At 35.0% G+C, this 27,570-nt stretch overlaps 3 protein-coding genes across 6 annotated transcripts in view; 1 reads left to right on the top strand and 2 right to left on the bottom strand.

The window, feature by feature from the left end:
• LOC143186258 (uncharacterized) overlaps positions 1-2,666 on the bottom strand; it is a 182,495-nt gene extending 179,829 nt beyond the window's left edge. Inside the window, exon 1 of the mRNA XM_076389829.1 lies at positions 2,567-2,666. Coding sequence (XP_076245944.1) covers positions 2,567-2,639 — 73 coding nt within the window. The 5' untranslated portion in view covers positions 2,640-2,666. The remainder of the gene's footprint in view (positions 1-2,566) is intronic.
• A 7,532-nt stretch (positions 2,667-10,198) lies between these two features.
• On the top strand, positions 10,199-15,182 carry LOC143185743 (uncharacterized). The gene is made up of 6 exons (XM_076388980.1): positions 10,199-10,460; positions 11,126-11,500; positions 12,047-12,296; positions 12,963-13,351; positions 13,919-14,203; positions 14,463-15,182. The coding sequence occupies exons 2-6, from the start codon at positions 11,186-11,188 to the stop codon at positions 14,652-14,654; spliced, it is 1,431 nt and encodes a 476-aa protein (XP_076245095.1). The 5' UTR covers positions 10,199-10,460; positions 11,126-11,185; the 3' UTR covers positions 14,655-15,182.
• Positions 15,183-15,825: 643 nt separating this feature from the next.
• LOC143185535 (uncharacterized) lies at positions 15,826-21,252 on the bottom strand. 4 transcript variants are annotated; one of them, XM_076388621.1, is made up of 6 exons: positions 21,077-21,252; positions 20,415-20,604; positions 20,139-20,321; positions 19,797-20,046; positions 17,115-17,441; positions 15,826-16,408 (listed from the first exon to the last, which is right to left on the bottom strand). In XM_076388621.1, the coding sequence occupies exons 2-6, from the start codon at positions 20,601-20,603 to the stop codon at positions 16,125-16,127; spliced, it is 1,233 nt and encodes a 410-aa protein (XP_076244736.1). In that variant the 5' UTR covers position 20,604; positions 21,077-21,252; the 3' UTR covers positions 15,826-16,124. The 4 variants fall into 4 exon arrangements, with proteins under 4 accessions (XP_076244736.1, XP_076244738.1, XP_076244735.1 ...); XM_076388623.1 differs by lacking the exon at positions 17,115-17,441; XM_076388620.1 differs by lacking the exon at positions 15,826-16,408 and having other exon boundaries at positions 17,424-19,287.
• Positions 21,253-27,570: the final 6,318 nt, after the last annotated feature.

The following is a 27,570-nucleotide window of genomic DNA, read 5'->3' as shown; positions in this document are numbered from 1 at the left end:
CCAGATCGTTGTAGCTAGTGTCCGTGGTTCATATGATATTAATATTCATTGAAAAAAGGAAACATGGAATATTTTAATTTTAACCTCGATTTGGGTATTCACCAGGCGATAGCAATCTTTATTATAATAATAATTAAAAGTGATTAGTGATCATTGAAAGTACTATTGTGAGTGAAGTATAAAATGTCTATTAGTATTCATTGAAAAAAAATAGAAAGGCATGTAAATTTTTTAAATTTTCCGCTTAAAGCATTCTACAAGTAATATGTATAATGAGATTTGCAAATGTGCAAATCGAAAAATAACTCACGAATAAAATAGAATAATTATGTAAAAGTATTATGAATATACTACAATAAATTGAGGAATGAATATTTGTTAATGTTACTGAATTTTTCTAATAAAGCTTTCTTGAACGAAATTAGGAAAAAAATGATTTATTCCCTTATTCATTTTCGTGGTCTATTATACCGTAATCCGATTTGGCCAAATTAATTAGGTCACGCATCGTGCCTATGAACTATTTTTCCAATACCAGCAATTATATCTCGTCATGAAAAATGGCCATTTATTAGGCAGTATTACAGCAATAACTCGAACGAAGTACGAGAAAATCTCATAAACAATCTTTTGTGTTTCTCTCCAAAATACTGTTTATGAACTACCAATTTTTATAAGTATTTTCTGAAAGAAAGTTTAAAACAACAATTTCAGCTGAAAATAAAAATGTGATAAAATGGACACACTGAGTCATTTTATTTTTTATTGAGAAAGATTTATACGAGGAACGATATTAGGTACTATACACGTATGTACATAGGAGCAGCCACCGTCGTGATATATCTCTGAACTAATATCCATTCATTTCGTACAATGATACATAACTGCATATAAGGAATCAGTGCTAAAATCAACGGAACATTCTACCACCAGCTACGTCAAGTAAATGCAGCGTACGCAAAGCGAGAACTAAATGCTGTATAAAGAGGCAAACTGCAACTTTAGGTAATGTTTGTGTAAGATTAATATTCAAGATTTGCATTAGAGTTACTCTGCAAATCGCTTCCCCTTACTAGCTCCCTGTTACATTCAGTGTCTTTTTTTCTTACTATCCTATTAATAACTGCATTAACCAATTATAATTTCCCATTACGCTTTGCCTTTTAGCTACTACAAGTTAAAAGGGAACAGCTCCTTTAAACTGATTGGAAGCGTAATTATACTATGTACAGATGCTTTGAAAGATGTCAACATAATTTCAAATAACAGTAAGCACTTCAGTAAGACAAAAGAAGTTAAAAAATTAAATACTTGTTCATGAACCTTCTACAAATGTGTGGATATAAATAATTGATGATTAGTTTAGAACACATTTTAACATGTTTTAAATATACATTTATAAATAAATTTAAGATGTAAATTTCCAAGTGTAAAATTTTAAATGAAGCAAAATATATTATAAATATAAGTTTCTCTTCTAATTCTACATGGAGTCACGACTACACGCGTGCGAGTGACTGTTTACCGCGTGGTCTTAAAAGTAAAGCATGAATAACGAAAGTAACTTTTCAACATGATGAAAATAATACTATTGTGTACAATGTACAAGTTTTCGAAGACAGAAGAGTGATTATTTTCTTAAGAAGTTGCAAGAGAATAAAAAGAAATGCTATTCAACGCGTCCTGTTTACTATACTCTTAGCATTAAAGTTGGAAGGTAATTTAACTTTTTCCTTTAACTGCATCTCCATAATTTCTTAATTCAAACTTTTCACGATACGACATTGGATTAATCATTACTACACTGCAGATGTTTATGTAAATTTGTTTCCGCGAATTCGATTACTAAAACGAACTTGAACTAAATATTTACTTCAAACTTTGCAAACGAAATACTACTTCAGCCCTTCGAATATTTTCTACATGCATTGTTGCGTATCATATGCATCCTATAGACTGTAATCAAGACTAATAATTAAAGAACTTAATTTAAAGAATGTTTAGAAAACCAGTATCCATAAAAATAAATTCGTCATCACTGTCACAAGTATCTGTTACTCCGAATCATACTAAACACAGACATAATTTGATCAGACATACAATAAAAATTTTTCAACAAACATAACACATTCCCAAAACCTACCAAATAATCCCCCAATTTCATCATCATACAAAACGCAACCCCACGACCATTCCCACCACGCAATAAGCTCACTCCGCCACAACGTGATCGCGACACCGTCAACAGACAACAAACCTCTCCCGACCTCAGTCGATCAGAACCCAAACAAACATCCCCACATTACACCCTACCCCCCTTACTTCGATTAATCCCGCAAACACACTTAAAACAAACGCGTCAGAAGTTTTCAATAAATCGCAGCAACTTCAGGCGGCGATCCCCGAAGCGCATGGCACGGGTGCATTCAAACCACATCTCACTCCAAAACGACGCCTACCTACGTCCCACCATAAGTAACCCCAAACGACCCAGGCGAACAGACAATAAGAATACAGTGAAAAAAACAATAAAGAAAGCACAAAGAAAGGTAGCCAGGCTACTCACATTTCTTACTCTTCTCCCCGACGACGCCTCGAGACAACAGGGCAACGAGGACGGCAACGGCGAGGAACAGCATGGTTATCCTCGTCCCTGGTGCGGCCCAGCACCAGGGCGAGCCTCGGGACATCACGGACATACCACTCTCTCTCTCCCTCCGACTCTCAGCGGGATTTCATGCCGGCTTCCGCGGTGCTTGGCCGCGTAACCACCGTGAACATAACCTTGCGCATAGAGTCACTCGCGGGGTGGCGGTCGCGGACGATCGGGCCCCGACCGAACGGAGGCGAACTGGCCCCGAAACGTGAGATGCCCCGCGCGACCACCGACACGAATCTCGTCGACGGGCTACCGGCCGACTCGGTGCACGTCACTCGGACGCACGTACGCTATTGACATCGGTGGACACTCGGCCGATACTCGAGTCACGGTGGCGGCCAGGTCGTGGCGAACGCCGACGTAGGTGTTCGCGCACTCTCATGCGCGCTATCGATCCGACAAACCCCGCCAAACCCCCACGAAGCCGCGTTCTACGCGTCGAAAATCTTCCCCGCCGCACCGTGCGCCGCCATCTTGGGGTGCATGCGCCCTGAAGACCCGGAAGTGCAACGCGGAGAAATCTGCGTGACGCGGGTTCGAAAGCTGGGGCGATCTTTCGATTTTCGGGGGATGCGCGATTGAGATGGGTTCTGGGGGGATATTTGTTTTTCGGGGGTTCGCTGGGGCGGCGGGGTCGACGAACTGGAAGGGAGAGATAGTATTTTTTGGGGGGTGGTTTTGTGTGCTCGCGATGGGCTTTTTGGTCTGTTTTCTTTGACTTCGCGCCAGGGTCTGGGGGATGTTAGCGACATCTTCGTGATTTTCGGCTGGGATTTTGAATAATTTGAATTTGTTGTTGGGAGTTGACGGGGGCGAGGGTGGGTGGATTAGGGGATAAGTGGGACGTGTGTTGCGGAACAGAGTCGCAGCGTGAACAATCGCGCGACTTGTTCTGTGATGTATGGGGTGTCCAAGCTGAAGCAGATCATATAAATGTCGCTGCTGTTTTTATTAACACGAAAATCTAAAAAACTAAACGAATGATCCCACGCAAAAGATTATTCTGCCATGATATTCCTCTTTCAAAACCATTAAGATTGTACTATGGACGGTTTTTGTGTGATTAAAAGCAGAAAAGACATTTAAGTGGTGTGTTTCAGCTTGGACATCCTGTATATGTACATTACTGTGCATAAGCATGTAGATACTTTTACGTTATTTAAGTATGTAAAATTTTATAGTATCATTTTGGCTATAAATCTCATCTCAGACGATCATATAAATTTTATAAATACCAATGAAAATAACATTTAATATCAGTTAGTACAATTAACAAAGTGTAGATACTTCATGCATTTCCAATAATGTGAAAGTGTTCAAATCCTTATGCACAGTACTATATGTATGTAGTATATACAATATACATATATTAGAAACATAACAAATTATTAACGACAATCATTGGATTAGATCACATATTAAAAACAATCAATGAGAATGTGTAATACAGTATACATCGTCAAAAAATAAAATTAATATCTAAATAACTCGAATTATTTTCATTTCAAATATTAATTATCATGTTTCATTTCTATTACTTTTTTATCGTATACTTCTCAACGCCACAAAATCAGTTCATTTATTAGAAAAAAAACATGATATTTTACTATTTCCATGTAATGAATATTCAAATTTGAAGCCTTGTGAATATGAAATTTTTATTATTCAATTTCTTTTTTGATGAAGTAAAAAAAGTAGTTACTCATAAAAAATGCTACGTATTTGCATTCAAATTATTTATTCAAAATGCTACGTATTTGTATTCATATTATTTATTCAAAAAATTAAGTTTAATTAGTTTATATACCCTATCGTTCAAAACGTATTTTTGTTAAAATATTTGTTCTTACATGAAAACTGAGAGTTATTTAGATATTAAATTATGACGACTCATTACATGTACATATATAGATAGTTCAATTAACAACCATGAAATTTAAAAATTAAAATATAAATATAATAAAGTGCACTCACGTTAGTTCCTGTAACTCAGTTTATTGAACAGTTCATTCCTCATATTTACGGAAATCCTCTTAATACAAAGTGATACAGACAAATTAAATTTCCGTTTTCCAATCATTTTTTTCAACCTAAGCAACAGAATTATTAAATATTACATTTTGAAGTACTAAACTCGAATCACTGATTTCGATTATACAAAGCAGAATATGAAGATTTACTTAAATTATACTTCGTCATGTTAATATATGTAAAACTACGTGTCTCTTAACTTATTTGTTAACATGCACAATTATATTAAACAATAAAAGTTACAAAAATTACCATACAATCTTCTTATCAAAATGGCGTACTTTGATTTCCATGCTTTAAAGATCGTTCTGTCGTACACTAAGTGGAGTTTTTACACAAAAATACAAAAAATCGAAAGAGTGAGACTACAGAAATTAAAACTGAGTTGAATGATGAAGAATTAAATGTTTTTTGTACAGTAAAGCAAAGGAAAATTGGGCGACGATCTGGACGTGCGGAGGCAGGCGCGAAGAAAGCGTCAGAAGCGCGATCGTTCATGCGCAGTAGCAATCACGCGTTACGCGCATGCGCAGAAGCGACCACGTGACCGTGTATGCGCAGTAGCCAACACGTGACTAAAGTTCAAATTCGTAAATGCTTTAAACAAATATTGATTCAAATAAACAATTATACGCCCTTTACAAAATATTCAGTAATAATTTAAATTTTCTAGTACAATAGTACAAGTACTATTATATCTATATTTTTCTTCTCGTAATGTCTTATTTTACTAAGATTTAGATATTTGTTTCATAATTGAAACTTGTTATCTCAATTTAAACCAAAGTAAATAACTTTATCTAATAAAAATATTGTAACTTTATGTTAAATAAAACTAAATAACCTTAAGCGTAGAGAAAATATATACTTTTACATGTCAAAGTCATCTTTTTTAATTTAATGGCATGTATCAATATTCTAATTCTGAAGTTTTTAGTAGTATCTGATTATTGCCTTTTTTAAATATCAATAGAACAATAAAACGACTATCTAAACATTCTATTTCCTGCTCTTTAATTGCATATTATTCAAAAATGGTCATTCTTAAATCTCATCCGATGTTCTTACGCAAAACAAAGCAATTCATCCTATTAACAGTAAACTGTGTTTCCTTATATAAGCTGTTATATTTCAAGCTCAAGTTTCAGTTTGCACCACTGAATATTATTCGGTATTTTCTTTCTGCCTAACCGCGAAATGCACCTACTTGCGCGGTTTCACACGGCGCTGCATGAATCACACTAGATTTAATTCGCGTTATCGTTTACCAGATAATCGCGATGATCAACGCAGTAAGGTTAGCCAATCAGAATTTCATAGGAAGGTTAGCTATATACATAGGGTGATTCATAAAATAACATATTTGATACATTTATTAAACAAACGCACAAGAAAATGATATAAATTGATATTATTATAGCGTGGTAGAATATCTTAAGAAATTGAAAGATCGCCACAATCTTCACAAATTTTATCCATTCATAAATTTGCATTTCGATGTAATTTAGATTTGATTTACTGTTCGAAGAAACATATTGAAATGAAATGGATACATGTACAAGTTTTCTCAAGCGTAATCCGAATTCTTAGATCGATTTAACAGGAAACACCCGCTACACCCAGCTGCAACCACCGTATCGATAACGTTATCATTGATGCACCTCGTTTTTATCCTCTGTCAAGGCTTTTTGACGTCACTCTAATGAATATTCGTCCTAAAAAGCAAATTAAATTCGAGTTTTTAACAGAATTGCACCTCTGGCGAATACCATCAACCTTTGACCGAAAAAATTCTTCGGAAAAAATGAAAATCAGCATGTAGTCTCGAATACCCGCTTCCACTCGCTTGTTGGATTTACGGTGGTGAATCGTACCCCTAGACTACAAGCTGACTATTAGAAAATAGCAAAATCTAAAAGACAATCTACCGTGAACACGTTATCAGTTAGTTCGCCGCGACAGCGCGTCCATGTCAGTACACACCTTTCATGTTCCGCGAAGCGTATTTCGCTGAATACTCAAAGTGGGCACAAAGCGAAAAGGTCGATTTGCATAATTTGATTTTTGTCGTTGCATCTAGAAAATCCTGTTTTAATATTCTGTCGAGTTACATGCAAAAGCACATTTATGAACAATATTTATAAAAAAATACAAGTTGACATTATGTGTATAAAATAAGTGATCTAATAAGACTTTTAAATTCAAATTTTGATAATTTAATGTGATTATTTATTTTATGTACAAAAATCTTTTACAATATAGAATGAATAAATATTTGATTTTATTTATTTTAAAAATAAATAAAATATTTTAGATATTTTTACTACAATTTATACGTATAATATTCCGTAAATAATTAATGTCCAATAGGAAAGGATTTCAGTGAAAATAAAATTTAATCAAAACTTTAATTATTTACATACTATTTTATTATATTTATATGAAGAAAATTGACAGGTTTTTAGAAGTAATTGTACAATTACCGCGAAATCCAATACGATCACGTGAGAAAGTGTACACATTTTCACCGCTGCAGCAAACGCAATCGAGCTAGTGAGTTAGTTTAAAGTTGCATTTACGACAGTAACTAGCTGAAGACAGGTTCTCTTAATTATATTGTTCGTCATAAAATCTCGTGTCACTGTGACACAAAACAATTTCCCAACAAAAGAATCGTGTATTGTTTCGTTAAGTGTGTTGTGTGCGTGAAATCTAGCCGTCGCATTGTTCATTTAGCTCTTATTCGATGTGCATCGAAATTCTGTGCTCGATTGTGTTTTCTACTTCTACAATCACTTTCGAAGAAGAAATGACGTATACATTTAAAAAATTCCATGTTCAACTGAGAAGATAAACATGTTAATGTGCGACGGAGTTTGTGAAAATTTTGGAAAATGTCACAGTGCAAAAAGTTTGTGGTTTCATAAAAACTTTGCTGTTGTCCATGACATTTCAGTTCTTAAAGTAATATTAGCAATTACATGTGGTGTAACATGAACAATGAAATTGGAAACAAAACAGAATTTAGGAAATTAATTATAATTTATCATAAAAAGTATTCTGAGAAAGTAAAAAATGCTCTCATATAGGACTAATTGTGAAACCCATTTGTGAATATAAAATAACTCTTTAATACTAAAAGTGGGTGCTCAAGATGTTCAAAAGCATGTTACTAAAATCTTCATTCTTAAAATCTAAAGTCAATTATTGTATCTTACGTCAATAATCTCTGTAATCTATGTAAATGCATTCAAATCACTGACGCTATAATAAGGCACTCAAACTGATAAGAGTGATATGATGCCCAATCAATAACATGTTTCTCAGTTTTCTGTTTATACCTGCATATCTATATGAACAACACTCTGTTAACTATAATATAAATTTTAATTACATTAAATTTCACAACAATTCTACAACAAATCTGCTAACAGTCCCTCGATACTGTACAAAATCACATGCCAAACGTGTACGTAAATGTGAACGACCACCAACAGTTTCGTGTGTTTACAAAACATGTACCCCGATAAGAGTAGCTTCTAGTTTCTCGTCGTATCAGCTCTTGACTCATTGGCGAAAATATCGCGAAAGTCGGGTCATCCAGTTATCACGGCGGAATGCAGTCCCACAGATGCGTCACAACGTAGAGACAACCGGTAAGAATCGACTGGCATGTACACCGATATTTATTTAGGACGTATCGAGAACAAACAGTGGCATTCATTGACAGAATGAAACACGAGTCTCCAACTGGACAAGGATGCCCACGTGCTTCACTATAGATATATTTAAACGCAGATATATGAAGTGCTCTTATGAAAAGCTGAGCCTTGTCCGCGACTGTTCGCCAGAGACGACTTGATTGCACACTGGTGCAAATACATATTGCGAGACTTTGAAAAATACTCTTATTGTTAGTGTTCATTTATGTGGTGACTGTTTATATTAAAGTTGTGCTAAAAGTAACGAGACACGGTGAAGTGTGAGTGACATAAATATTAAAACAAATTTCTGAAGGTAATATTCGAACTAAGTAAAGAGTTAATGAATTTAATAGTAAGTGATTTCCAATGAGTAGAAAGTATCTTCAGTAAGTAATTCATCGTAAAATTTAAATTTCCTAAATAAATCAAATTTAAATATTGAAAGGTGACGCTGAGAAATATATGTATTTTTATTAAAGAAAAATTTCGTAGTGATCGTGTAACTAATTTCAATTATTGCGCATAGATAATCTTTTAAATAGAAAAAGTACTAGTTAAATCTCTGAACTCTGCTCTATAGAATAAGAGTTACGAAAAAGTGATGCAACTTTGAAGACATGTAGAAAAAAGTAAACCCTGTATGTTCATATTTAAATATCTGCTGTTCAACGCGTGGACGATCCGCTGATGGAGCACGTTGTAAATTAAAGGTCATAAGAATTATCGTTTGATATCTTGGAAACTAAACTTCGTTACGTAGCATAGGAGTTACTTAATATGCTACAGAGATGAATGACTAAAGATTCAAGGCGTGGAACTGTTTCATATTCCACTTGTTAGTGTTCTTTTTATAATATCTAAAATGCACATTCGTTACAAAAATTACATAAATTGAATTTCGATACAGTTTGAAAAAATATGTAGTGTCAAAAAAAAATTTGTCCGCTCCAATAGGAATAGAGAACTATAAATTAAAAAATTGAAGGGTTTTAGAAGGACAGAATTTTAACCCATGGACCTGACTATTAATAACAAGAAAAATTGCAAATTCTACAGACCTGGGCCCGACTTTTATTACAATATTCTTACGCCATTTATCTGGCTCCCAGTTAAAATTACAGGGCGCCAAAGTAATTCTAATAATCTCCAAGCCGACTATGTATTTCGACAGTGACGCATCTCCACATTCTTCTTCATTCCTTCCACACGGAAGCACAATTTACTTAACACTCTAACCAAAATGAAACCATATTGATCCAAACTTAATTTCCTGAATCCTATTAAAACCTCCCATAAATAATGTCTATTATTATTATCTATACCGATCTTCCAACTCCCTAATAATTTAATCTCCTTACAAACAGTGAAAATTCAATTACAAAAAATGATTTATGAGTTCAGGAAAAAAATTATTTATTGAACACATAATATTGACATAAAGAGTAATCTTACTTAATGAAAGTTATCTTACTTAAAAAAATAATTTTCTTGTCATTATTTATTATTTATATTTCAAGAGTTCTTTGAATAAATTCTCTAATTTTGATCTTTAACTACTAAACTTTTTATAATGAATAGCTGCAATTCAAAAATCACGTTTTCTGGCTCGTATCACTTTTGAAGTACACGATATCATAAATCTCGTTATGAAACAAAATCTAACGTCCCATTAATTGAGCCTGCCACTGCGAGCGCCACTGACACACTAACAGCATAACGCAAACGAGAGACGCCGAATTATTAAATTAGTGTCCCCATGGCGACCAGTGGTCAAGGAAATAGGGGCAACAGTCGAAGTGCAGCGTCGACGGTGGCTCGAACGACTGTCAAATCGTCGCGAGAGGCATGAGAAACCGGCAATCGTGGTCGACGTAACAGCGATGGACGTAATCCTCATGGTCCCTGCGCGAGAAGTGTAGACTGGGCCACGTGGAAAAAAAGAGCGTTCTGTTATCAGGAAACTCGATGTGAGCCACGTCGAAGATCGTCTGATTATCGGTAGTTTAGTGCCCTCAGGTGTTAGGTCTCCGTCACGTCTTCCTCGCCGATACAGAAGCCGCGCAAGTGTACGTATAATGGCTTACTTCGTCGTTGGATTCCTCCTATACGTTGATCGCAGATACGCGGCTTTTGTTCCGCCCGCTGGCTTTTATTATTCCCATCGCGGGCCAAGTGCACGGTTTATCGGGCCTAGGTGAAATAATACTTGAAATCGTAAACAAGGAAGTGGTTAACGCTCGTTTCGCTCCGTCCGATTCGCGTCGGTAGAATCGCGTGAAAGAATGCTCCTAATAAATAGGAAACGGAAATAAGGGAAGAGCTGTGATCAAGTAGCATGAGATTGATGAGACGGTATCTTAAATCCTGAGTGAGAAACGGTAGAAGAAATTTCTGTGGTTCAAGTAGACTGGGATATCCACTTCGGTTTATGTTGAGGATATAAATGTCTCAGTTAACTTGTCTTCTTTCGTAAAAATATGAATAAACTTGTGCAACTGTGGGGATATTAATTGATCAATTTAGTGCACGCTGTAACTTTCAATGATGTACGAAGCCTGTATTGAAATATTACTAGAAAGTAAAAAGTGGGATGTAAAAATATTATTCTGATCATCATTTTTGAGCGTTTATTTTTTTGAGTTACTTATAAATAAATTATCCTGTTAACTGATATTAAATATTTTAAAAAGTGCATAATATAATGTCATCTTTTATCTTTCATTTTTTCCAGATTCAATCGACAAAGAGTGCGAAAATTGGTGAAAAAGAAGGTCGTTCGCAGGGTCTGACAATGTTTCCCTTAAAGAGAAGAAGCAACGGCGATGTAAACATTCAAGCATCATCAAATCAGGATGATTTCGGATGGTGGTTGAACACAGACGTCTGGAAGTCACCAGCATCTTATGGAAGCAAAGATTGTCAATCCTTAGCATCGTCTGAATCGATGTTTTCTTGCGTGGACTCCGATGACAACGAAAGTTACTCGCTTGCGCAGGAATCTAAACCGGAAACGGACGATAGCTGCGAAGGAATAGAATTTAGACCTTTGATTCACGAGGGTCTCCACGTGGATCTGATCGAACAAGATGCTATTAACAAGGAACTGGTAGGTTGAAACTGATTCCACGAAGAGTAACTCAAATCGATGCTTCCTCATGTAAATATATTTGATCATTCAAAATAACTGTGTAGGAAAAATTAAGAACCTCGTTTAAATAAACACAAAAAAGCATATTTGCAAAATCTTTTAAAAGAAAATCGTGTGCACAAAATTTACATCGAAAATAGTATAATTTATAATAAAAAAATTATTAAATACAATATGTGCAACATTATAGTCACGTTCCCACAAAAATAACAGGTCACATGTCATTTAAGATTATCCATTACCAGTAACCATTGACCCGCGCAATGCCTAATTAAAAAGTACATAGTGACTAAGTCATCAATTTCTTAACACTTAGAAGTAGAGACATTCTACACCACATAATCACACACTAACGCATGGAGAGATACTCCAATCTTTTAAAAACCTATTCAACCCTAGCTACCTTTAAAGTAGATCTAACCAACTACTCCGTGGGAACGTGGCTCAACTCGTATTCATTTTCCACTCAACATAATAGAATTTAGTAGGTCTATTAAATTGTAGGATGTCACGCCATTTCCAGCAAAAGAGGCGACAGAGTATCTGAACGAGCCAGAATTGAAGCCGCGCAGATCTCAAGGCATGTGCTACACGCCGGAGAGGCTGATTAGATCTCAGGAGTATAGGATACTGACGCCGTCTCCCCATTACTTATCCATCTCCCAAGCAAGGATCATAAATGAAAACGAAAATTCACGGAAGGCTCTCCGCTGCCGGCGGCGATTGAATTATCTTATCGACTCTAAGCAAGTTGGTGGGTGTTTTGCTCTTTATATGAGGCGAGCTCGCCTCTTATTACTTCGTCATTCGCGGTGCATGCAATGAGCGCACGGCAGATCGCAAACTTGCTCGTGCAAGCAGGCCTGCCGTCAACTAACTTGAATACACATAACCCGACCATTGTGTCTGACCCAGTAAACTTTCGCGGTCTACCAATATGTGAAATCGGCTCGCGCCACGCTCATTAGATAGTACTTTCGTTTCGACGCCTGTCCTCAAGCTCTGCCACCGTGCTTTCTCAGTCACAAGAAATACTTTCACTATTGTGTCGTACACAAATCCCTTAGCTATAGATGAAGTAGCTATAGATATATCTGGGATGCGAGTCACTCTTAAATGACGTTTTCATAAGCTTTGAGACATTTTTATTTATGTTTTCACTTAAAGAAGTACTGATTTGCAACTTTTGGACACTTTTAGGACTTCACTGGATGTCTTTAATACGTTCTCAAGACGTCATAAAAAAAGTTCAGAATATTTGATAGACAAATTTAACAATATTTCTCAGTCAAAAATTATTTTCGTAACTCCAGAGTAATATTAAACATCCCGCGATAAAGTCCGGACAACTGCAGGCAGTATTTATCTCGTTCAACGTCTGTAATACATCACCAATAAAAAACGTGGATTGTTCGATTAGGTGCGACGCAACTGAAAGCTCTTTTACATCCCCTCCCAGCGGAAGAGACATTGCCAACGATCAACTCGCATCGTTGGAAAAGTTGTAAACGAGTCTGCGGCGGTGACGATTCTGCGAAGAGCGACGACAGCATCGCAAAGACGGAGGATCAGAAGAAATCGACCTCTTTACAGACACTGGACTTGATCGGCAAGAGGCCGAGCTACGAGAGGCTGAATGTCACCTGGGAAGACTGCAAGAAGATGGAGACGCCCAGCTCCTCTCTGGAGGACACTTCCGGCATCCAGAGCAACGACTGGAGCTCGGACTCGCACAGCGACCTACAAAACACGCCTCTGTGCCTCTGCGACGAGCTGGCATCGACGAACTACAAGCTCGAGGGTTCACAGGTTTCAGTTTCTAATTAATGTTGTTCGTAGAGACGCAAGAAAGTTGAAATTTTATTGCGTTGGTGCAAATTAAATATCGCCAGATATTGCGAGCGAGAAAGATAGCAGGAAGCTTCAAAGTTTAATCAAAATACCTCGCGTTTATTTCAAAGTAATTAGAGATGTATTGAGTAAATTTTTTGTGCTGTGTAATGTTGGTATCCAATTTTATTATTTTATTCGTTCTGTGTCTTCTGAGCTACTGGTGACCCACGAATTTTATCGTAAGTAAAACAATCAATGAATTGATAAACATGTTTTGCAATGTAAAGTCAAAACAAGACGAAAGAAAAATTGAGATTGTGAAGAATTTAATACAATATTGTTTTGAAAACAGTTTTTAGAGTTTTGATATTCCACTATACTGTGAATCCTGTTGATGTTCGATAGTAGGAATTTTATTACCGATAAAAAGATAAATATACTTAGACGGTCATAACTAAAATTAATTAGTAATTGCAAAATGAATGGGCTATTAAACTATACAAGTGTTTGCACATTAAATAAAACATGTGGTTTAATTTACAGGAACGATGTACTGCCATTAACGAAGTAGTATCAATCCTTGAAGTGTTGGACACAGAACCAGAGAAAGCAACAGTTCTTTTGGACGAAGATCGTTTCTGCGATAGTACTTCCTCTCACGATCATTTAACCAGGCTGGCCCTGACAATAGAATCGGATGCAACTGTGCCAGATATCCTCGAAGATCCAGAAAATTTGGTGCAGCGGCTTCAAAGTAAAGTGGAGAAGCTTGAAAATAGCAACAAGGATATTTTTAAAGATATACTTAATCTACGAAAGAGCTTTCAGGTAATAATGACTTATTCTCCTCAAAGTTGTCAATTAAAGTCGTTGTTCATTTGTCAATTCACCAAATTGCTAACAATTTTAAAATTGCTAACAATGCTAAGAAATAATAACAGTAGAGATCATTGTTATTACTTCAAAATAAGATTTTTAAATGATTCTAAAAGACATAAAAAAATTTTAAACACTAATTTAATTTCCAACATTTTCAAAATCATATACATAAATATAAATGATATTTACTGTGAAATTTTATGTTCAGTGCGACGAAGACACAGTAGCAGATATTTCGTCCAACATGAATCACCTGCGACAAGATATTCACGAGCTACGATATCTTGATGATCTTTTAGATCTTTTGCGGGGAGAACTTAAAAGGATATCAAAGAGGAATTGGCCTTTCGTTATTGGACACACAAAGCATCATTCAGAGGAAATGAATCTTATCGTATGAACAATTTGTTTTAATCCTGCCGATAGAGCTTAACGAAAAAGAGTGTGAGTGGAAAAGTGTGACGTGAAACATTTTTTGGAATTATTTGAATGATCACCACGTAGTATCTTGTTAATTGAAAGAAGATAGCGCCCTCAGATATTGTCATGAATATATAAATACGCTGGAAGCGTTTCACTGCCATTGCAAATTTACAACGATGACGAAAATGAAATTAGAGTGCACATAAAATTAAGATAAAAAATGATTTCTTAAACAAAATCATTTCACAAAGTACGTCAAAGTCGAACTACGACGAACATAAAAAAATTATTTGCATGTCGATACGTCTCTTCAAAACCCTAACATCGAATCTAACTAAATTATTTTGTTTCGATATAAAGTTTATTTTTTTCCCAGAAACATTTATTTAAAATGTACGGTAATTATTATATTTTTATACGTGACATTGATGTTTTGTCATTTTTACGATTCGATTGTAAATTTTTGTTGTACAAAATCTCTAAACTTGTCGCTGTCAAGCGAACTGTTGCCAGTATTAATAGTATGTAGTAATAATTTACCGTGATATATTTTATCGTTATTACTATTTGAAAATTAGTTTTCTTCGTAAAACACAATATGCATTTTGTTTTTTTTTTTACTTTTTATATGCTTCGCTTGTTTATATCTATTTTGTATCGTTTAAAATTAATATCATTTTATTACTTAATTAGTTTACATAAACAATTGCACTTAACGATATGTCCAAAAATTTAATAATAAAAATGAAACTTAATATTTATTTAAAACGAAGAAATTTTAAATGAAAGTTGTATTAAAAGATGTTATCTCATTGTGAGTTTTGTCTTAGAATTTTGGACACGACATAATTTAAACGATATTTAAATAGATATGTAAAATCTTTATAAATATATTTTAAACATCATGATGTAATCATTTTATGAAATACATTTTGGAGTTCCATTTTTACATCATTTTTATAATGTAAAATGTTTTATCGTCAAAATGAAACTAATCTATTTTCGGGTTTTCAGATGTTCAGAGAAATAGGCCAAACAAAATATTTTGATATATTTTTGACACTTATTATTATATTATAATATAATTCTTATTTATGAAAATTTCTTCCTTACATTACAATATTCAACAATATTTACCAGTATTCACTTGCAGAATTATTTGCATGAATTATTATAATACAAAAGTAGTATAATAGTACAATGCAAAACATTATTCATACAATGCTTTTAAGAAGATACTAAACATTTAACAAATAATAGAATTCACTGAATTCATGGAAGCACAGTAAAGAACAGTCTCCAACAACAAGGAAATATATTTACAAGATCCCTCAATATCTTTTAGTAACATCTCGATTGTTTTTAATTTCACAGTAATATAAATTTCAATTCTATTCTTTGATAACATGAAATTCGATACATAAAAACACTTTAATATCGAATGAAATTAAGTGACGTCTGTGCGTTGCATTTGCTTCGCTTGTTGTCTCGAGTCATGATAAGCAATACCAGCTCGCAGCATCTCCCCATGTCGAAACACGTCGTGAGGTGAGGAAAGAGAAGGCAAGGATGGTAGCGAAGGTAACAAACAACTTAGCATACTGGCAGTGCCATCCGACGAATATATTCCATTATTGGAACCATTGCAGGAAGTTGAAGCAGCGACTAGAGCAGGATTCGCGCTTTGATCATTCACTCCTAGTACACTTGAACTTGGTCCCATCAAACTTCCTGAATACAAACGCATATACATAAAAATTACATTTCTTTTAAGCTTATTGTTTGAAAAACATTTTGAATGCTTTTGCAACTGAATTTTGTAAACAGATTTGAGTCCTTCTGTTTCAAACTTATTGTTATAAATATGGAATGAGAGTAGTTGCAATATTGTAAACTCATGTATATGGAAGAATAATAATAGTAACAGTAATGTGATAGTAGATAAAATAAAAGTGAATAACATACTGAGCCTAGGTCCATTCAAATTTTTGTTGAATTTCTTAATAGTAGTTTTTACACTTTCCTGGTATTAAATAGAAATTCATGCAATTATTAGCTTAAAAACATATTTATTACAGTCATTAGTATTGATATAAAAGTAAATAATAATTGAGTAATTTATATAAACAAATCATAAAAGGAACATAGAACTTTCGCCAAAAAAATAAACAAAACGATTAACAATGTCATAAATACTTGTATTTTTATACTTTCGTTCATATTTACAATTTAATAATTAAGGTAATCAGTCTTTCAATGTTCACCAATAAATAAAAAGTATAGTATTGCACAAAAAATTTAATACGATAGGAAGACTGATACAATACAACTTAACAGATCACCACAAATTTTGATCCTATGTTCCATAATCATCGTCTTTTGGAAATCATTGTATCAATCGTTCCTCTTCTTCTCGATTTCATGATTACTCATTCACCTGCAAGACTGACGTTTGATGCATTGGAACTGACTGTTGAAGCAATGGAAAAAGACGTCGAAAAGTCAGTGTTCTCCGGAGGTCTTGAATGATCCATCCTCGTCATGTGCGGTGGACAAATGGACGCGAATGTAGATCGAACGAGATCATTATTTCTATCAGTTCTTCGGTGTCTCATGTGCACACTGGATTTACTATTACTACCGAGCCCAAAATGCAAGAGCTCTAAATGTCTCCTCAAGTTTCGTGATTGACGAAGAATAGCTCCACACAGTGGGCAAGACGCTGGCTGATCGGACATGCTTCGTGATTTGGATAATCCATCTCCTAGAATAATTTCGACATCGTCTAAACAGATTTAAAAATGTATGAAAAATGATCGCCAGTCGTTTGTGATCGAAAGCCTCCAGCATCGATATACGTCTGTAATGTTCTTACAATCTTAAACTCCGTATAGTAATACCATGGAAACTGGATAAAAACTAAACGAATGGTTGTAACTTATATGGTATGGAAAAAAAAATAAACGTGTACTCTTTTAATAAATTTTATTACCTAACGTCGATTAGGTGCATTGCCGAAATGCTAAACATTTTGTCACAAAAACTTGACACATGAATGATCTGATGATGTAAATGAAATATACGCCGATAGCTGAAACTACATCCTTCGAAGTTAATAAATTATATATGTAGGAACTTGAATTTCCACCAGTCTGAAATTTAATAAACACCTAAGAACGAAGAATAATTATATATTTATAATTTTATAATTAAAGATGTTTTTATATAAATTTTGCACGATTAAGTCCAGCTCTCTAATAAATACATAATCGGTAAAAGTCGAAATTTTACTTATACATGATATAATGTTAAAATATTAATTCAGCACTTTATTGGCAGAAGAAACGGTAAATAATCCACAAAGATGAATTTATAATTTAATCTGTTTATATAAAACTGATCGTACAATTATTGCATAAGTGACTATTCGAATGATATCGAAAATTTAGGAGTACTCTGCAATATTTATACCGCCGCTTCTACTACGTCTAATTTTTTTCATCGATTGCTATTCCCATTAACCCTAAGATACTGCTCTTACTCGCTAATATGGAAGATTCTCGTATATGAACTTAATTTTACATGATCCATTTTGTTTCAAACCAATTCCGTATAAATCAATAAGAAAAATGATCAATAAAAAAATCAGGTAGAAATATGAAATAAACTATACAAAGTATCATAACAATTTTTCCCGACGAATTTTACAAAATAACGTCAGTCCATTTTTCTTATATACGTTAAACAATGCAAACAAATAATAATAATGATTGAAACATATATTCGTATAAGTACAATAATACAGTAAGTAAAAAAAAAATTGCGCTCCCCTAATTAAACATCTGCTATCGTATGAAGGTGATAAACGAATCAACTGATAAGAGAAACCAGGTAGCTCTTGAATCACAACAGAATCGAATAATAATTCTGTTCGGCTCGAATCTTTGCGTTTAATCCCTTCCTGTACATTCATCTGGCGATTGTCGGAGACGGAATGTTGCTTTGAGGCGAGACAACATTCGGCCCCTGCGACGTCGGCGATGGAAGCGGACTCGGCTTACAAATTATTTGTTCACAGGTACTACTTCCGCTATCAGTCCCATACGTCACAGGTTGCTCATTGTAACTGGTCAACTCCACTTCCGGTTTTATTTCTATCATCATCGGATCGGCCGGGGAACTCTGAACCGAATTACTACTAAACCGATATTTGCAAGAGGACAACAGGTGTCTACGTAAATTTCTCGCCTGCCGCAACGTAGCACCACAAAGCGGACAAATCCCTGGGCAATCGGACGCACCACGTATTTTAGACACGTTCATGTTTCCAGTCAGTCCACAAGACGCTGTTCCAACAGCTGAACCCTGAGTAACTAGTGGAAGCGGTATGCCAGGAGGGAAACCCATATTAAGGGGGCCAGGGAATTGCGGTATGTGTAGCGGAGAATATGGCTGCATTGGCATTAAAGTGTGAAGGTGCGACTCATTGTCCGATATCTGATCCTGGTGGGGTCCCGCTTGAGAATTTTCAGCCGACACTGGCTGCGCTTCTTGAGCACGTGGCGAATGACAACTCCGATGATTTGAATATTCCGATGGATCGTTTGTCGCTGTTAACAGACACAAACACAATATTACCATGCAGGGCTGAACTGATTTTTACTTTATCTGAAGTTTTGGAACTGTGGTAGGTATGGTATAATTCATTGGATGCAGTTCAACCCGAGTGATGGTTGTGCTTGTGTCCGTTCTACTCGAGGCAAAATGCTTGGGGAAATTTCGTAAATTTAGAAACCATAGTTCAGAAATCCTAACTTTGGAAGCAACAAGTGACCAAAATGATACATATCGGACACAAAACACAAGTAATATCAAATTTTCATTTTTGGTAATATTTTTACTGATTTAATACTTAAATATACATAATAGCAAAATAATCGAATCAATCTAGTGTGCAGTTCGTGAATAAATTAAAATGAAAGTAATAACTAATTATAAAACGACAGTATTTTTTGCTATGTTGGATAAATATCCAAATATATATTTGAACTGCCGTATGCTTCAAGAAATGCAATAACTACAGGATATAGTGGTATATTTAAGGTTAAAAGTTCCTTACCTGTTTCATCTCCATGTTCTGTAGCATCTTCGTCTTTATGATCATATCCAGCTGATCGATTATTATCACTTCCGTCAACAGGTTTGTTTTCACTATCAGTAGTATTACCAGTACGTGGCCATTTTCCAGAAGATGAAGATGACTTTCTTCTCTTCTTTCTTCGTTTCAGTGGGAAATATGGACTAATAGTTTCTTTTGCCAAAGTGTCATTCGCTGTTGGTATTGCAGACACAGGTACCTCTTCTCCGTTCTAATTAAATAAGAAAACCAAATATCATTTTAAACAAATACACAATAATTATACTAAAAAGTATTTCAAGAATTTTTCACAATTAAACTTACTTCAGTCAATATAGTAGGTGGTGTTAACCCGTGAATACACAGACAATGCGCAGCTTGGAGCAATGAGGGCAACTGCGATGGTTCCACACTCACTTCACCACGATATACAAACTCCAATAATGATTCTAAATCATCTGCTGCTATACCAGCTAACATAACCACTGGATGTTGACAAGGTGTACTCTATTAATTACAAAATTACAAAGTATAACATGCATAATATTTAAAAATATATTAATTATATTACATAATTGAGTACTATAGTCAGTTTATTACCTTTAATAAGTCCAAAAGGAAAGGACTAGCTGCACAAAGAACTATCTTATGCGCAGGAAAGCTGCGTCCACCAGCAGCTAAAGTAACATCAACCAAATCACCATGGCCTCTTAATACTTGTACCGCAGATGCCAATGACGAACTAAATTCTCCCCAAGAGAGACTGTATAACTGACCACTGCTTCCCATTCTGAATAACAAATCACATGGCAATCAAATAGAGTTCACTCATGATAGCGTAAGAAATTTATAAGATATGTTAATAGAAGTTCAGTGCCTCCATATTGTTATAATGGAATGCAACTCACAATGTTGTACATACAAATTAAAAAGAATCTGACATACATGAAATTGCTTTAAAAAATACCGTACAAAAACAAAGTCAATAAGAATTCGAGAAAATTAACCATTAAAGATAACGAGACATATTTATCTCTCACATCTAACAATAAGTACATTCTCTTAATTAGTGCCCCCACCCCAAAAAGTACGATCTTGGCGTCGTCCCTAAGTTAACCTAAGATCTTTCGCCGTGAAAAAAGTAAACAGAGTAATGAACAAAAATATGTAATTATATTAGAGCAATAAATTAGATTATTTCTGCGCTAACTGAAAAAAAAACCGAATCCAAAGAATTCAAAAAAGCACGTTTAATAACTCACATTGAGTAAAAATTTATTGTAGTAAATGATACGATGAGAAGTAGTGGTTACGTTTGATTCGTTGCTTTCACGTTATAGGAACAAAATCAGCGAACCGTGTTCTCGAAATTCTACGAAAAATTTTATTATTCGAGCCAAATCAGTACACGATTTAAGGAACGAAATTCAAATGCTGTCAGAAATTATCATGCACGTCACATTTTACGAGACTGTGCTGCCACCAGCTGCCACCGTTCTATCAGTGAAAACAAGTTCTCGGCATAGATGAACTACAAGCTGTGCTGCCTGGTGCTGCCAGATCAGAGAGAGGATGTGATAACGCGAATACGTTTTGTAGTGGAATTCTTTAACGTGTTAAGTAATTCGATTTGTATAAATTTGTAAATTTGTATAAGTTTTAAAATATCTCGTTATGCTGTAAATTCGTATTTTGCTTTGGACAAATTGAGAAAGCAAAATGGCGTCAAAATTCAAATAACGTTTTCACAGAAATTAATAAGATTCAGTAAATTCAGTGCAAATAATTGTGCATTACATTTGTATACCTTGTAAAGTGAAATATAAGTAGTATGGTATGTATTGTATTAATTTTTACCGTATTTTGCAGTGTATGTGACAAGTAGATAGTAGAAGATCCTAAGTAAACGAGATTCGATATAATCGATACGGTCGAAACTCAAGTGATATTCTTTCGATTCTCGAAGGTGCGCGCGCAGTCCACTTCGAACGTTATGACGCCGGAGCGCAGAATTCATTATGAAGGTAAATTTTTTACTATTTTCTTTAATATTAACGTGAAATTTGTCAAACTTTTGCGTCTTTTGGAAATATTAAACATATTTTCATATTATTACACAATAAAATTATATGTGTCTTTTAATATAGTTACAAAATGCGAGAAAATTTGATTGTGTCTTTCAAATGGCCGAAATGCGAATATTTAAAATACGAATATTTAAAAAATGAGAGAAAATAGTTAATAAGCCAAGTAATTTCCAACTCTGTTGTTTGTATGATGAAATTTTCAAAGCAATGCTATTTATTGTCGTAGATGGTATTCCCTCACTCATGGACTACTTAGTGAGCAATATGATACAAAGTAAAGGCCATCATTTGTTCAGTGTATACTGGAGAGATAATATATCTTGACGAATATTAATGTAAGCATATCATCGTTTGTAATTTAATCAGTTTTAATTGCTATTAGTATTACTTCTTATTCCTAGTTCTATCTAACATTAATGTATTCTGTATTAAAAATTCATTTGATATTTTACAAAAATTATAATCTGTTTCTCTAGTTGTATTTTACTCTCTATTAGATATTAGTTTAATAGAAAATCTGCCTACTTGATAATGCAATAAATGATTTTCTAATACATTTGGTTTCCTTCATTTCAGGTTCAACAAAAATCTCCTGGGTGATTCGTCGAGCAGTCTTCATCACGTGGGCGTTAAGGTAAGTAATACATGTTTTTGGGTTCTAAGGTTTTTGGTTTTAATCATGTCGCAGGGCAGAGTGATTCAAAACAATACCACTGATTGATTAAATTATATACTTGTTCATGTAGCAAGCACTATATTAAATTTAATTATTTTAAAGTAAATAAATTATGTTAGACTTATAGTTAACTAGATGAAATGAAGTTTCTTAAATTAAGCTACACTCATTTTTAGTGTTAGTATTGCTTTAAAAAGCTTCATTTGCTTCATACTTGCACAGCGATTGAAAAATAATCGTTTTGCAATTATGTTCCAAAAAATGCAAATAAAATATTTTTCCTATGAAATGGACAGTTGAAAGAGAAAATAATACTTACGGCATAAAATAGTTTCCCTCTGCCCTGAGTATTAAAAATTCGTTAATAGTTTTATTTCATATTTTTAATTGAAAAAATACATGCTTGACAATTCAGATCCCTTTTTAAGCTAATAATGATATCGTTTCTTCTTTCGATGCACGTTAGTGACATCTTCATACGTTTTATGATGAAAGAATTTCTACATTATCGATATGCTTTCGGATTGCTCAAGAATTGATTAAAACGATTAGCAAATACAAGATAAAATTGAAAAAGAAAGTAATTTTGGAAAGTTAAGGGATGTCCTTTAAATTTTATTTTATATTTGTCAGCCGTATCTTTGTACTAAATTAATTCATTCAACCCAATTGTAAATGATTATAATCTTATCGAGATACGTGGAGTATTATGTTTATGTTAAAAGTTTATAATTACTTATACAAATGTTATAAGATACACATAATATACATTCATAGTTTGCACCCAATTGCTCGGTTATCATTGATTACTCAGGTCTTACCACGTGGAGGTAAGGCCACGTGGAGGACGTATTCCACACTGAGAGTGGAGACTCACAGGAGATAAAGAAAATTACAGTTTCATCGATCTCCCTTGACAAAAGTCTTAAAGTCGAAACTTTAAGCTAATATGTAAGCCAAAGATATGGGTGGAAACCAAATTCCACCTGTTGTTCTTGCAGACCTAAGTGCTAAAGAGAAAAGAAATATTGACATTAGTGATCGGGGTGGGCAGGCTACATACAAAATAGGGGCAAGAAAGGATTGAATTTTAAATTCGAATAAAACTTACTCAAGCTGTCCATTAATCAGGGTACTCCAAGGAAGTCAGGATGGTTCAGAGAATCCCTCTAGAGGATCGTCAGGTTCCGCTCCCACCAGAGGCTCCAGATCAAATAAAGTCCTCCAGGAGTATCTATATCCTTCGACCAGAAGAACAGGAACCAATCACTGAATTGCAAGATTAATCGAACGAAAAATTGATATTTCCTACAAACTAATCATTGCAGCAGCAATTTCTGCTGCATGTACTGTCAATAACAATCGTATACAGTGGCTTGTGCCAATAATTAACATTTATAATTGTTAAATAATAAAATATTAAGAAATTTGGAACCTTGCAATACTTTTCTTCATATTTCTTAATTTTTTATACTTCGTTATTTAATAATTTATTATAAATGTTAATCATTTGCACGAGTCACTGTATATTACTATTAAATAATACATGCAGCAGAAATTGTTGCTGCAATGACTAGATTATAGGAAATATAAATTTTCGCAAATATTCTTCGTTCGATTAATCTTACACTTACGGTCGATTAATTCTGTGATTGGTTCCCGTTATTCTGGCTCAAGGGTATAAATACCCCTGCAGGACCACGAGTGTCTCACTTGCTCCGGAGCATCCGGAGGGTGCGGATCGTTTTAGCGATCCTCTGGAGGTACTCTTTGGACCTCCCTGGACCTCCCTGGACCTCCCTGGACCTCCCTGGACCTCCCTGGACCTCCCTGGACCTCCCTGGACCTCCCTGGACCTCCCTGGACCTCCCTAGACCTCCCTAGACCTCCCTAGACCTCCCTGAACCACTGAATTGAAGACATGAATGAAGCTTGAACTCTACCATGTCTTTGGTTTACTAGTTTAAGATTTAATCTTTAAGATTATTATAATGGAAAGTCTATATCTCCTTGTGGGTCTCCACTCACAGTCGCAGCAATCTCCGCGTGGTGAAATTTGGGTAATCGATGATAACTGAGTAAACAGCTGCAAACTATAAATATATGTTATGTGTATCTATAAGATTGTAATTGTAAGGTTAGTTTAAGAGGAATCTTATAACATTTCTATAATTGTATACTTTTATATATAAACATGATACTTCACGTATCTACTTCAATAAAACTATATTCATTCACAATTGGGTTGGATAAATTAATTCAGTACGAAAATGTAGCTAGAAAATATAAAATATACTCTAAACGAAAGTCCTTTTCGACTTGGCAAAATTATTTTTGCAATTTTATCTCGCATTTGCTAATCGTATTTTTATTTCACATTGATTTAATCAACTTAATTTTGATCAATTAAAAACTTCCTGAAATATTATGATCCGTAAGTATCTAACAAAAAATATCTCTAGAAATTTATAGATGGTACATAAGGACTTTTAAAACGTTTTAAAATTACTTTTCGTTGTATCAAACAAGCCAATGTATTCATCAGTCGGATCTGAGAAATTAGTCTTAATCTCCATCACATTTCGAGAACACTCCGTGCTAAATAGTTTACAGTTAGTTAGCCCAAGTGGTCTTACAGTTAGCGTGTGCCAGTGTTTGGCAGAGGCAAGCCATTATAAGAAACAGAGTGTACCAGAAAGAAAGCACAGTAGACGTTACGTCGTTGACGAGCCCCGTAGATCCGGTCTGTTATCACTGGAATTTTAAAAGGCCGCCTCCTCGTCAACTTGGATTTATTCGAATTAAAACCCGGCAGGGCCGCACGCCGTCTGTCTACCTGATAAGGTCCTTTCTCGTCGACAGGAACGACCACTAGAAGCTTTCCACCATTCCTTTCGAATTGCTCGGAATGAATTCTATCGAGGCCTCGTTAAAATTGCGTTAAAGTCAACAGATCGAACCTAATTTAAATATTCATCTTGATATAAATGTGAAAATTGATTGCAATGAAAAAGGATACAATATTAATTCGTGTAAAAATATTAACCCTCAATAGATGGTATTAATTGCATAACATAATGTGGTAGAATTGTTGGAATTTTACAATAAAAATGTTTAGTAGGTAGTAATAGTAATATATTTAGTTGACTGACTTCTTTTTATATTGAGTACTTCCAACTGGGATCTACCAGCGCGGTATTTCCAGTATTTTTGAGTAGTCGTGGAACTGCATGAAAAATATTTGGATCGCGAGATTGTAAAACGTTAGATAGGCTATCAGTCGGCGTAGTTTCTAGAGATACTCGTTGACGGTGTTCCGGTGTTCGACTACCGACACCGAAATCGCATTATAGAATCTCGATCGGGCGTTCAAAGTTGAACAAACTCGTAGTAACCTTGACGATTCATTTCAAGTGGAAATGTGCGTAAGGAGGCTTTTTTGTAGATGTCTAATCGCAGAAGATTTTGGTTTTGAGAATGGGGAATACATAGTTTAGTAGTTCATATTATTCATCTGTTTATCATTTACCTAACATTTCTTCTCAAATTCTTACACTACTTCAAATTACATTCTCTGATTATAAACTCGTCAGTTTATTTCTTGAATATTTCCCAGAGTGAATTCTATCAGATAAATTTCGTTCTCAGATTAAAGCAAATTTAGTCATTTCACTTTGGGTGATCATCGTGGACGATTCATTCACAGTAAAAACTGTAAACATTATTTTCATCTGCATTTCATCCAAAGTGAAAAGTCTAAATTCGCCTTTAGCGTTTTCAACAAAAAGAAAGCGGCTCAGTAGTTCAGTATCTTCGTGATACAATCCCGATAGTATTCCTATGGTTCCTCAGAATAATTCCTCAACTTTCTCTCATTCATGCCTTTCAGGAAACAAATTTAAACTAGCCCATAAACCAGTTTCAAAGTCTCTCACCTTACACTTTATAACTACATCATTAGTTTCACATTGCGAAATTATAGCGAATACCTACACTACTACACCTCAAGAACGTCGAATCGAATTTTCCAAACAGAATCCCTTCCATTTATACTTTAACTCTATTTCAGATTCTGCGGTAAGGTAAATGTCCCAGTAGCCGACCATGTTCCAGCACTTGAACACTAACTCTAATTTTATTTCATTTTAAGCTTGAATTCGGCCAACTCAAACGCTTCTGGCCACCTCGACATTTGTTATCCCTCTTTCTCTTATTCAATAACTTCCGTGTAAAAAAGAGATAGAGAATATCTATGCGACCAGATTCGTCTAAGCTAGGTGTACCTATTAGAAAAACAAAAACATAGCATCCTGAAATAGTATATTCAGCTACTGAGGCGCAACTCAAGTATCTGAACGTGCATAAAATTGATTACCTAAAAAGGTTATCCACTTATGGGACATTTAACATACTAAGTGTCCAGGTATTAGGACATTTACCTTGCTTGTCTACTGTTCTGTTTGAGAGTGCCTCAGCCCCGAAATTTGTCGATGGAATCCCTGCGGGATAGAGACCGTGGGGCACCGTCTCTCGCGTATCCTTACCTGGTGGTTCGACGTCTACCCCGGGCTTTGCTTTATGCGGACACTTTATGCCCCCGATTGCGAACGACACCGGAACGCTCTCAAGTCCTCGCGGCTGATCGGGCGATCCTTTTTCCGATCGCAAAACAACGAGAGCGGTTTAATTTAAAGGTTCCGAGAAGGCCCCAGGGCACCACGTTTCCTCCGTTCGCTGGCCTACAAGCTGGCGGCACGTTTTAATAATCGTGTTCTAGACGTCGAGCATTCTCGTAAACCAGATCCGTTTTTATGCATGAATCTTATCGCGGGAGTCTTCTTCCTCAACGGAGGAGGCACGAGGAATGCCTGCATTCGTTGATCGAAAGTTTAAATTGAACGGACCAGATATCGAACACGTCTCCTCGTTTTTGGAAAAATTTGGAATACCTCCCTCCCGTGCCTTTTTAACCTTTGCCTGATCTGAGGATATT

This window comes from Calliopsis andreniformis, chromosome 12, assembly GCF_051401765.1.
Source record: "Calliopsis andreniformis isolate RMS-2024a chromosome 12, iyCalAndr_principal, whole genome shotgun sequence".
NCBI classification, from domain to species: domain Eukaryota; kingdom Metazoa; phylum Arthropoda; class Insecta; order Hymenoptera; family Andrenidae; genus Calliopsis; species Calliopsis andreniformis.
Note: the sequence above shows the minus strand (reverse complement) of the source record. Positions and strands in the feature narration are given on the sequence as shown.

Excerpts from the sequence above, each read along its gene's own strand:
- LOC143185743 (XM_076388980.1), top strand. The coding sequence starts at position 11,186 with ATGTTTCCCTTAAAGAGAAGAAGCAACGGCGATGTAAACATTCAAGCA. Across the intron at positions 13,352-13,918 it reads ACAAGCTCGAGGGTTCACAG|GAACGATGTACTGCCATTAA; the intron begins GTTTCAGTTTCT and ends TTTAATTTACAG. Across the intron at positions 14,204-14,462 it reads ATCTACGAAAGAGCTTTCAG|TGCGACGAAGACACAGTAGC; the intron begins GTAATAATGACT and ends TTTTATGTTCAG.
- LOC143185535 (XM_076388620.1), bottom strand. The coding sequence starts at position 20,603 with ATGGGAAGCAGTGGTCAGTTATACAGTCTCTCTTGGGGAGAATTTAGT. Across the intron at positions 20,322-20,414 it reads TCCTTTTGGACTTATTAAAG|AGTACACCTTGTCAACATCC; the intron begins GTAATAAACTGA and ends TGTAATTAATAG. Across the intron at positions 20,047-20,138 it reads CACCTACTATATTGACTGAA|AACGGAGAAGAGGTACCTGT; the intron begins GTAAGTTTAATT and ends TTATTTAATTAG.